General features: G+C 34.1%; 1 protein-coding gene across 1 annotated transcript in view; it reads right to left on the minus strand.

Annotated features, from left to right (window-relative positions):
* Positions 1-12,690, minus strand: part of LOC129807029 (gamma-aminobutyric acid type B receptor subunit 2) — a 96,762-nt gene that overhangs the window by 32,773 nt on the left and 51,299 nt on the right. Inside the window, exons 6-8 of the mRNA XM_055855977.1 lie at positions 8,567-8,803; positions 3,671-3,972; positions 3-141 (exon numbers count right to left, since the gene is read on the minus strand). Of these exons, the coding sequence (XP_055711952.1) occupies positions 3-141; positions 3,671-3,972; positions 8,567-8,803 (678 nt within the window). The remainder of the gene's footprint in view (positions 1-2; positions 142-3,670; positions 3,973-8,566; positions 8,804-12,690) is intronic.

A 12,690-nucleotide genomic window follows, 5' to 3' on the forward strand; every position in this document is an offset into this window, starting at 1 on the left:
ACTGTACAAACAGTGGAAAAAGCCACTTCCGTGGCCGGAAGTGTTGAGTAGTCGAGCCCAAGAAGAATTACTGCCATGTAGACCAAAATACATCCCACAGCTGTTATGTTGCTCAATTTGGGACTCGACAGTTTTATTGCTCTGCCAAAAAAGAAAAGGATAAAACTGTACTTTAGGACAAAATTCATGACTTTTTAATACTTTCATGATGGATTTTAGAAAGCACTCTCATGAATTTATGCGGGAGTTAAAAGACTATTTAAGAAAACCCTCTCTTTATTTCTTCACCATAAAATAGGATTAACAAATATCCTAGAGTTATTTTACTCACAAAAAGCAAAGCACAACCTAAAGGTGAAAATCAAGTCTTGTGCCCCACTTCTTCTCCCTAAAAAGTAAGTATTGTGAGAATATTTATGAAGGTTTGCTGTAGTGGAACTTATATTTGCAAATGAATTTTGAAAATAAAATTCTTAAGGCTTCTGTATAAAATTCAATTTGAAAAATGAATTTCTTTGACAAAGAATTCCAAACATTAATACAAAATTCCGTGGTAGGACTTTATTAAAATGTCCTTTCATTTCAGAAGAAATCTGGCAAACCTCTTTTCTTATTTAATTGCAATAAAAATTGATTATAAAACTAATTGCAAAAGCCAATTACAAGACTTCAAAAGTTTCTCACGCTCTTTGGCTTCAAACAGTTCCAATTTTACCTTATATTCCTTTGAAAAAAAAAAACTTGCAAAATAAGGCAATATATTTTAACAACTTGTCTTAAGTCACACTTTTCCTGAAAAATTAGGTCATTCATTAAATAAATATATGGTAAAAATATGAAATGTTCGAAGCCACAGTGTAGGGGAGACTGGGGCAAAATTTTTCAAAACAAAAATTTCAAAATTCACTATTTTATAAAATAAAAGAGACTGAGGCTTGAAATTTTTATTATAGAATTATAGATAACCTTCATGAACCTTCTTAAACTTAGGGGGAAGTGGGGCACCTTTGAAATGGGGTAACTTTGAAATCATTTTTTTCTCGCTTATTTTTAAGAATTTGAACGCTATGTATGATAAAATGACTTTAGTTCTACAATTAGTGTTAAATTAATGATCCTCTTTTTTAAATTTTAAGATATTAGAAGCAATTTGCAAAACAGTCTCAAACTGTAATTTTGCTCTCGAAGTTTTAGGTAATTTTCTTCACAATAATAATTCCTACCAAAAAAGCACTGCTAGGGTTAATATGCATAATAGATTACTACAAAAAATTAGACCCAGAATAGCTTATTATTATAATTTAGCAGTAATTTTTCAGAAATATCTTTTGGGGCAACATTGAAATTTAAAATGGGGTAACTTTGAAGCACTTCTGGCAAGACTTATTTTCAAATAACCTTACTTTTCAGTAGACAAGCAGACATATACAGAAAGTTATGTGTCAGTGATGAATTTCGTTTAATTTACTTAATAAATCCTTTGTCTTGTTCTAATCAACTGTAAAGACTGTGAAGATGGTAGTAGCTCCTTCTTTAATAGCTTTATGGAAAGCTGTTCCTAAAATATGTTCACTTTCCTGACCACTCTGTACTTATTGGAAGCATTGACTGACAGTTCCTCAAAACACATCATTTCCTTGTTTCATTTTTTTTGACAGAGTTTCAGATGCATTAGGGTTACCATACGTAACACACCGCAAAAATTGATGTTTACCTGCATATTTTACACACAAAACATGATTTAAAAATTTCTTTCATTGCTCAAACGGATTTTTAAGTTTATTAGACTATGTTCTAACTGTAAGACTGCTCAAAATCAATTTTACTTATAAAATAACACACAAAAAATGTCTTACAAATGTACCCTGAACCATTTCAAAGTTACCCCACATGGGGTACATTTGAAAAGAATGTCGTGATATTTTAATTTTCCATTTTAGGATATATCAGAAGTTTTTACGCCCAAAAAATAAATATGTTATGAATCACAATTAGTAAGAGACTTTATTTGTGATATAATTGATTTCATTCACTATGTCTATAAGGCAGCAAAAAAGTCCAAAGTCGGAACTTCATTCTCATTTCAAAGGTGCCCCACTTCCCCCTACAAAGTTTCAAGAGATTCGAGGAAGGATTATGTAAAATAAAAAATAATGAAATTTTGAGCGTGAAGAATTTCGGTCCGATGGGGTGTAGCAAGAATTGACGGAAACACTAGACCTTTCTTGACTTTCGCAATTTTATTCTTTACGACGTTTCGAGGATGAATGTCCTCTTCATCAGGTATCGAATTTTGTTGGGAAATTTTGAGCCCTATTTTTGGAATATTTGGTTTACAGAAAATGTCAATACTGATTAGCTCAATTTAACCCATTCAGTCAATGTACCAGAAATACTTGAAATAGAATGTTCATATTTTGGGATTAGTTTTCTACAGATTAATAGATGAATTTTTTGAAAAGAAAAATTTTTTATCTATTATAGGGGCGCGGGGAGGCCCTGTCAAAAACACGTCTTAACGGTCGCTGAATTTAAATTCTGTGTTTTAATTCATTACAAACTCTACTGATTTAGATAGAGTAACTATCCAATAAAACAAATTGGTAACTAGAATTCAAATCAGGAAAGAGGTTGAAGGCCAATTTTAACAAATTCGACGGGATGTCGAATTTTCCGTCCGCAATTTTGAGCAAAAATTTTGCATGACCCTCCGCGAAGCAAGAAAACAATAACAAAACGTATTTTCATCTCTGTCGCACCATTTTTCCCAAGTAATTGAAGAACTAAAATTACTCAAATATCCATTCCCGACAGCAATTCGGATAAAAGTTGCCCAGAAATAAATCATCTAAAATCACTCAATTTGCGTATGATGTATAATACCATGGTAAGCAATGGGTTAAGCACATTTCTCGTTAAGATAGAGAAAAATTATCTTTGACAAAGTTGTAGAGGAATAAATTTCCTATAAAAATATGTCAATTTATATAGCAATTTTGAGAATCTCTGCAAAATCGACTTTTAGAAAATGATTCGAAAATCACATTTCTTTCGAGATAGAGGAAAATACTCTTCTGCAATGTTGTAGAGTTATACATTTCTTATAAGAATATGCTCATTATAAAATGTTTAAGTTTTCTCAAAGCTCGTGAAAGAATTAAATATGTGTTTTGACAAGTTTTGCCCCAGTCTCCCCTATGCGTAGTCTTAAAGCTTTCCCCTGCTGCTCAAATATGTTTTCTTTTTGCTGCACAAATAATTTTTTACTGCTTATTTTAGTTCATTCCTTGATGAACTAGAGAATTTAAATTATTTTTATGTTCAACGTATTCGGAAATTATATTCCCCATATCTGCCGAAATATATAAAAGGGCGCTTAATGTATATGTGTGTATGTACAATAAATCTATTTGTATTCATTTAATTAGTTTGTAATTAAAATAAATTAAATTTCAATTTAATTTTCAGTTTATGTTTTAACTGGCACAAAAATGCATAATTATTGCTATTTCATTTCTACTGTTTTTCTCTACAAAATATTTCAACCTGAAAATAGCACGGTAATTGAACGAGTAATTGCAGAGTTTCCCGGAGAAAAAAAAACCCTCCCCCAATTCGTCTGAAAACAGTTTTAAAAAGGTAGTGCAATTTAGCAAACAATGAAACTCACTTGAGCTTGCGGAAGTGGAGATTGAAGGCGAGAAAAGCCAGTGCTAGTGTTACACCAACGGATGCCAATGAGGTCATAGTGTAAAATGCCACGGGAGCAATAGTTGCAATTCGCAGCTTAAATACTCGCTTGGCAATTGGCACTTGCCCACTCTGCCATTGTACTGTCATACATTCCGGACACTTGAAGTCCAAATGTTGCTCTCCAGGGTAGTAGAGGGCCACCGGATTGAGCTTTCCACGTTGGATTTGGTAAAAGGCGGAAGTACCCACCCTATCAGCTCCACTAAACGACACTGGACCCTGGAAAGAGGACACAGAAGAAATGTTTAAAAAAAAAAATTCAATAAACACAATTTATCCACAACTTCCCTATCTCTTATTCTACTGGAGGCAAGAGGGATAGAAGTTAAATTGTGCTTTTCTTTGAAACACGATATTTCAATCGATTTTCATTCTCTTTTTTTTAAGTGCAGAAGATTTCCTCAGATTACAGAGGACGGAATTTTTTCTTCTGTTCTTTTGCTGAATTGACCAAATTTATCCATAAGGATGTGGTTTGCGCCTTTTACGCTTTTAAAACATCCTCTTTTGTTGTGCGTTATCTTATTAAATTTCTTCTCAAAAAAAACTTTAGGGGAATGTAGGCATGGTTCGCACAGAGTGAACCTTCAAACGATGCGAATTTTCTATTTGTTTGCAAAGAGCTGACTTACCATTTCTCATCTCGTCTCATGAGCTTAATAATTATCTACACTAAGAAAAAAAACTAAAAAGTTAAAAAAATCTATGGTAGAGTTGCATTAACTCTACGACTATCGATGTGATTGTTGCTCTTTTTCGTTGTAAAATGTAGTAAATAAAAGTTGAAACAACTCTTCGTGCGAGTTGAATTAATTCGTCAGATATCGATGTAATTATTACTCTTTTTCGATGTAAAAGTTCAGCTCGACTGAAGTATATGCTTAAGTGTTTTCGTTTTAAGAATATACTTCAGTCAAGAAGATTTTCGTGTGACAAAGTTCATATGGAACATTAGGGGAATGTTAGAGAGTAATCTATAAGGTAAACCTAGAGGGGTAAACCTAGAGGGGATTCTATAGAGTAAACCTTGAAACAACGCAATTTTTCTCTTTGTTTGCAAAGAGCTAGTTCGTCATTTCTTAGTCATAAGATAGATCATTATTAAGCTCATGAAACGAAATGAGAAATTGTAGGTCAGCTCTATGCAAACAAAGAGGAAATTCACATCGTTTGAAGGTTCACTCTGTGCGAATCATGCGTACATTCCCCTAACTAAAAATATGCTTAACAGTGTTTCAGGAAGACATGTGCGTGCATCATACGTGATATTTCACTCGGCATAAAGGGAACTTGAGATCAAGAAAATAATAATAAAGAAAATGATAAAATAAATAAAAAAACACAAAATTGCAAAATCTATCCATTTTGTAATTTGAAAGAGTTATTTTAACTCCAAAAAAGATTTTTTTTAACCGTTGGAACAAGTTATTTTAACTCTTAAAACGAGTTATTTTCAGTCTTAAAAAGAGTTCTTTACTTTTTTTTGTCATGTGAATTTTAGAAAAAAAAGTTAAAACAATTCTTCCGAATATTACACCTAAATAGAAGTAAAATCAACTCTAAAATATAGTTAATCGAAAATCACAACGAAAAAGAGTCAATTCAATATCGATTCGAGTAAGTTTTACTCGATTATTTTTCTGAGTGTATTTTATGGCTAAGAAATGACGAACTAGCTCTTTGCAAACAAAGAGAAAATTTGCGTTGTTTGAAGGTTCACTCTGTGCGAACCATGCCAACATCCCCCTACATTACCCTGCTGACTACTCGAAAGTTTGTAACTATTCATATAAATCTGAAGATGAAGGTTATAATCAGAATTTCAAAATATGCTTGTATAAAAGCCTTTAATAAAATGTTTGCTGTAAGTTTAATAGAGATGAATGCAATTCATTAAAAAAGAATTTAACTAGATTTTTACAAATTACATTTTATTTCTCTTAATTCAGTATTATTTTTTCTCAAACTCAAAGAAAGAATATCCCTTAGATCAGAAATTGTTGTAACTGACTCATCACCTTAATGGCGTCTACACACTAGAAGCAATTTTCATAAAAAATGCCCTTTTAAAAAATATTTGACGTATCTGCTTATAATGATAGAGAAAATTTTCTTTAAAAAAGCATTTTTTTTTAAATTACTCCTGTGTGTAGATGGCTTAAGGGGTTACGTAGGTCAAGAATATTATAATTTATAAATTTTTTTTTATTATTTCAGCATATTCAAAAAAAAATTATTTAATTCAAACACTTATGCATATAAAACTACAACACTCAAACTATATTTTCCAATAATACTCATTTAAAAATTATAAACTTCAACCATTAAGACCTGATTCTTGCATTTTTTTTTGAATAAAAAAACATACTTTTCGTTGGGCAAGATTTCTCGGAATTGGTTGATCTGAAATCCAAAAGCCAAATATTTTCTAGTCCTTGAAGGAAAGATTTTATGTTGGATTGATCACAATTTGTTCTTTAAGAGGAAACGTGGTGCAAAATCCGTCAAAAATTATATTTTTCTGTATGAAATTATCCCAAAAATTCAAATTTCAGTTTTTCTTCAATTTTTTGTTCAAGAATAAGATTAACTCATCAGTTAGCAGGAAATGTTTGGTTTTTGAATTTCAGATAAAACAATTCCGAGAAATATTGTCCAGCGAAAAGTACCTATATTTTTTCAAAAAGGTATCCGAAAATCAAGGCACAAGTTGCTGAATTTTTAAAATATTTTAATGAAAATTTTAGAAAAATATTTTTTAAATGTTGTGCTTATGCTTCAGAGCTTGAATTATAGATAATTTTTTTTATTATGTTGAAAAAAGAAATAAAAATTTGCTGTTTTCTGTCATTTTTGACAAACCTAACCCCTTTATCAAAAGCTCGTTTACACCGTGTATTTCTCGATTAAGTTACAGAATATTAATTTCTCTCTTTTCTACACACCGATTTCTGATAGCAACCAATTTAAAAAAAAAACTGTATGAATTAGCATAGGGAAATGTTGGGAAATGTAGCCTGACATTGAATTCATCAGCTTTTGAATATTTGAATTTTTCTCTTATTTTTAAAAGCGAAAATTCTATTCTATAAACCATAATAAGAACCTATACTATTAACTATTTTTTATTAAGTTAGATTATTAAAATAGAATTCTTGCCTGGGGAAATAATAGAAAAATTGAAGTATTCAAAGGCTTGCACATTCAAAGCCAGATCCTTTTCTTCTATTCGTTCAATGTTAAATTATCTCCAAAAGAAGGCTTAAATTTATAACTAAAAGTACCAACTTGTAAGACTAATCGGTTCTGTGACTAAAGTAAAATGAATAAAATTTAGAATATTTTTGACAAGAAAAATCTTAATAAAAATGTAATTTGTAAATTAATGCTTCAATAACAATATTTAAAAAATAATATTAAGTTGAAGGTATAAATAAATTTATTTAAATAAACTTTAAAAAAATCAAAAATTATTTGACTGCACACTGCAAATTCTTAGATTATTTTTTATGATAATATGTACAAACATTCAAAAAACAATATTTATACAAACACAAGAAAAACGAAAAGTAAAATTAAAAATTTTGAAAGTTTTATAAATAAAGTACTATGATTACATTCGAATTAACCACATTTGGATGTTACAAAAAAATCATTGGAAATGGTATTAAGTGAATGAAATATCGAAAAGTAAATTCTTAGAAAAACACAAAATTAAGCTAAACAAGATTAAAATAATTTTTTGAGATAACTCAGTTAAAATAAATTAAAAGTTAGAAAAGTTACAACTTTAAAATTTATTTGGCATGCAGATGTGACTAATAGTCTGTCTGTTGGTATACTAAATTCGCGAAATTAAAAAAACTGTCGGCTATTCAAAGACCATTACTTAATAACTTTATGGATAATAAATTATTTTACTGAAACCGAAAATATTATTCCTTTCAGCACAAAAATGAGAAAAATTGTTTTTGTATAAATTATAGGTGTAAATGTAGATTTATGGTATTAGACTCAATCTTTGAGGAAAACAAGAGTAAACCCGAATATGGAACATAAAACAAAAAATCTGCATTACGCTTTTAGAATTCACTATAATATGTAACTTAAGGATATGCTACAGGAAGTCTCAGGAGTGCTATTACAGTATCACTATCATAAGTTGTTCAAAAATTTAAAATCATTAAAAAACTTGAGATATTGTTTTTTTTATTGGAGGTCATCGAAGACTGGAAGTCGATATCTCTTATCGTTTAAGCTCCAGAACGGTGGCAACTTGAAAAAAGACGATTAACTGCTCTCTCTCTCTCTCTGAGTTCGAGCAGTAAAAATCGTAAAATTTGTTTAGAATTAATGAGATTTGCTAATTTTTATGACTTTGCAAGCATTATAAGAAACTTAACTCAGTGCTAAAGGGTAATAAAACTAATATCCTAAGTATTATTTTACAGCTTTTAGATTAATCTGATACTAGAAACTTTTTAGGGTAAAACTTATCACATAATAAAATGCTTTCTTATTCAACGAGAAGTAATAAAATTGCATTAGAATGATAAGAAAATTAAGACACTCTGTCTGATGAATTGAACTAGATAGTGAATGGAAAAAATCCTAGAGATTCATGGAAAATGTTTCTCAATGGAATTGTTAGTCTGGAGAAAGTCTTTCTCCAGAAAAGGAGAAATATTTCCTGTTGAGAATATATTTGGAAATGGCAAATTCACAACTTTGTAAGAGATTAATTCTGCAATATATATGAAATTGGAAATTTCACCCCCCGCCCAGATCTACAATAAGTCAGTGGGAAACTCACAGAAACTCCAAGGAATTGTAGTCGACTGAATTGATTGAGGAACTCTGTGGCCATGTCGTATCTGGTGTAGTCAAAGCCATCCAGCTTGGACTGAATAGATTCATTTCTCCAACGTTCTTCAGCACCACGAAGCGCCAAGGCAATCGCCCAAACTGCATCGTACGTCTGAGGAGCATACCGTGACGTTGGTTCCGGTACTTTAAGCGCCAGCAGTTCTTCCATGAACATCCTGTTGGTCTATTGGGAAAAAGATGTTGGGATAAAGTGAGAAAAATGTTTTTCGATTAGCTTTTATTATGTAAACAGGTGTACGATGTTGTACAAACCTATGAAAGGGAAAATGTGGGAAAATCATAAATCTGGCGAGAGAGGATCAAAAATGTACGATGTTGTACAAACCTATGAAAGGGAAAATGTGGGAAAATCATAAATCTGGCGAGAGAGGATCAAAAATTTTCCCTTTTATGTTTTGATGTGTCCCTTTAGGTGTGAAGAGATTATGTAGACAGTTCTTAATGAGCTATCAACCCGCTGCAACTCTTCTGAAGCTGTCCGGAAGGGTCTCTTAACCTCACTTCCACAAAATGGATTTATTTCCCGTCTCTAGAAGCTGCTGTTGAGGATTGATGTTCTATCCACCACGTATTAGATCATAAACACTTGATCTTCACTTAACTAATTCATTTATTATTAACTAAATTACAATAAAATTAACAATAGTTGCAAGTTAAACGCGCACAATCTTTCTTCGCTGCTGGTAAGAGTAAAAGAAGGGCGAAGAACGAACGGTACGGTTTTTTATATCTCAAGAAACCTTTCAACAACATTCTTTTCTCATAAAAGCTTTAGGAATAGATGATCATTTCGAATTAGTCCACATCAAACTGTTACTATATGGAAATTTGAATTATATGAAACAATAAATTAAAGGAATGCTTTATAACGCTTTTCAACTTCACGTTCGTGCGTGAACATGCTCCCCGGTCTGAACTCGAAAACCTTAATTGGTTTATGAGTTCAGAAGATTTTAGCTATTTATTATGAAATTGGAAAAAAATGGACTGTACTTGGTAATGGCTGGAAAATTGAATTATTCTACATTCGTTTGTCCTATCATTAAAAGGAGAATCGAGCTTCCTATTTTGCAGAGGTTGAGCTAATCTCCCCGGATGACCAGCATTAGGAATAAACATTGCCAGGAATCTTATCGGAAATGTGTGTTCAAATATAATTAGCGTAGAGGAGAGAAGCCAAAGATTGAGACCCCTTTTTTTTTTACTGATTTAACAAGAGATTCTAGGGGTTCAATTAATGGCCATGGAAATGGTCCAGATACGCTGGGATCCGAGAGAGAATTTGGGGATTGTGACAAATTCTATGGTGACTTCCTTATATCCGTGATGCACCGAAAAAGATATGGGAACGTTGAAATCCAATGCAATGGGCGATGGTCAATGATCCAATGATAGAAATCCAACAATAGAAAACCCAACGATGCACCAAAATATTGAAGGTTTTCTGATGGTTAAGATTCTCAATAACGTCACACGGATCATTCGAGACTTTCATAGAAGTCCTCGAGTCCAACGAGGGTCCTGGATCATAACAGCTCTCCGTGAACTGAGAAGGAGTTCCAATTCCTCTTCTGAGATTTCCAATTGTAATTGCTCTGTGGTCGATTAAGCTAATTGTCTTGTCCATGGGATTATGGATAACGTCCTTGAGCATAATGTAATATGAAGCAGCAATGGCTGACTTTGAATTGAATATATGAGAAGAGCATTTCATAGTTAACTTGAATGTATATTCCCAAGGATGTTTGATTGCGATTGCTCCAAGCAACGATTTATGAAATGGTGAACGAGTTGCGTTTTGCAACGGAATAATTCTTTTCAGTATAACGAATTCTCCAAAAACTGTCCGGTTAACATCTCCGGATAAATTCGGGTGGAGAAAAAACTTAGAAATTGTAGGCATGTCCACACTCTCTCGAAAATGGAAGGCAGATTTATCGACAGATGGGACGTGGGATTTTAGGAAAACATGTAGAAGCAGAGAAGTGTGTTTTCCTGTAGTTATGTGCCCACAGATGACCTCGTGATCGATTGATAGCATAAATTTGGAGTTATATCTTCCTGATGGATGGTTTTTCTGGCTGGCAATCTCACATAATGATGGATTGCGGAGTCTCTGAATGTCGTAATAGAATGGCAACGTCTTGACATCAGAGAAGGCATGCATTGAATCTTCATACGTTGTCCTATCCGGAAACGCACTTAATTGTTCAGGCACGGTGCATTGGTCCAATATGGAGGACCAGATTGGTTGGAAGTAGATTTCCTTGCCCAAAATGAACGGCTTATAGTTCAGAGGAAGAGATTTCTGACTCGGGATGACAATGAAAAAATTATTTTCAATGTCGCAGTCCAGCATAGCTCTCAGTGGAATAATATCGGAGCTCCCTGTGAGAAAATTCACCCAGGCTGTCACGTGGAAATGATTAGATTGGATACTGTGACTAGCAAGGGTATAAGGCAAGTTGGAGACCACCGGAGAACGCAGAATCCATGAGGCTAGCGGATTGTCAGAAACCAATGATGATTGGGCTAAAGATGCAGGAGTCAGTAATGAAGGAGGAGCCGGCAATTTGGCAATATCATCGCTGACATCATGGTCCAGGCTTGTCATCTCGCAAAAGAGGTCTCTTTCTCGGCTTCCAGTAAAAAAGTCCACAAGATCTGTTGCTAAAGAGGCAGTATACAGTAGAAGGCAATCAGAATGAGTGGATGAGGCAGGCAGAGTTACGGAAGGACATCGAGAATGAGTAGTAGGCGGATGTTCAAATACTGGAGGTAGTTGATTAGAAACCGTGCAATTGGCAAGCGAAGAAGGCATCAAATAACTGACAGTAGGTTCTTCCAAGAGCATGGAGTGGCATAGGCTGTCATGTCGCGCCTGGCATTGTCTACACTGTGGTACAGTGTAGCTATCTGAGAGATTAGGTGGTAGGCTATTTTGACATGAACACAATTCTTCCGAGGATTCAAGTCCCTCACTTGCATATGGTAAAGGAAATTCATGGCATCTATGCAAAGGATGAGACAATTTGAAGCACCATTCGCTATTTGATGGTGCAGAGGCTTCTCTATAGTTTGATAGCTCATTGGATTGTTGATAAATTGAAGATTGTGCAATGGGATTGATTAGTGAAGAATCCAATATCGTGGTGGTAAAACTTGAGGCATTGAGGCATGGTGGGAAATTCTCTAATTCCGCTGGTGTGGAGTCTTTGTCACATTCTCTCCCCCCTTGGGTCCCAGGGTCTGAATCTGAACAATGCAACGCGTACTGAATAAAGGATGCTTCGCAGTCAGTAGAGGTAATGGCAGAAATTGGCACAGGAGACTCAGAATTGTTATGGGTTAAGCGCTGGTTAGCGAGTGGGGTGGAGGAACTGACATTAAAAGTTTGGCTTGTGCTCTGAAGGAGCTTATTTGAATTGACAGCGAGATCAGTTACAATATTAGAGCTACTTGCGGTGATTGAGAGCGCTGACATGAGCCGCTGAAATTGTAGTTGGCTCTGACGTAGCTGCTCGTTGCCTTGCTGCTTTAGCTCTTGGATGAGGCTGTGGACATTAGTTTGTGTCTCGGATGTCTTCAAGTCAATGGACGATGCTGGCAGGTACCCCATGATTTCTTCAATGGAATCGATAAGCACAAAACATCGATTATGGAAGGCGGTTTTGCTCGAGACTTCAATTTCCTTCTTCATCTCGGTGGTCTGGAAGGCAATGATCTGCTCTTGTAGTAGTTGGTAATTGGCTCGTAAAGATTCGACTAAGACCAGCTGGGATTGGAGTGCGCCATAGTCAAGGAGAGAGAGGTCATCTTCAGTGATGTCATACACGTAGTCCTCAACTCTCTTCATTGCTGAAAGTATGGCATCTCGTTTTGCAGTCATCATTGTGCAGCGAGACAAAGGCATTTGGGAATTGATAAAGTCCCGTTGGAGATACCGCTACAGACACCGTAGATTGGATGGATCACAGACTTCTCGGAGACTCAAGTTGACCCAAATTGCGCTGATTCCCCTCTCCGGATGAAGAGGGAGAAGGACCAAAA

The sequence above is a fragment of the Phlebotomus papatasi genome, chromosome 3, assembly GCF_024763615.1.
Source record: "Phlebotomus papatasi isolate M1 chromosome 3, Ppap_2.1, whole genome shotgun sequence".
In the NCBI taxonomy this organism is placed as follows: domain Eukaryota; kingdom Metazoa; phylum Arthropoda; class Insecta; order Diptera; family Psychodidae; genus Phlebotomus; species Phlebotomus papatasi.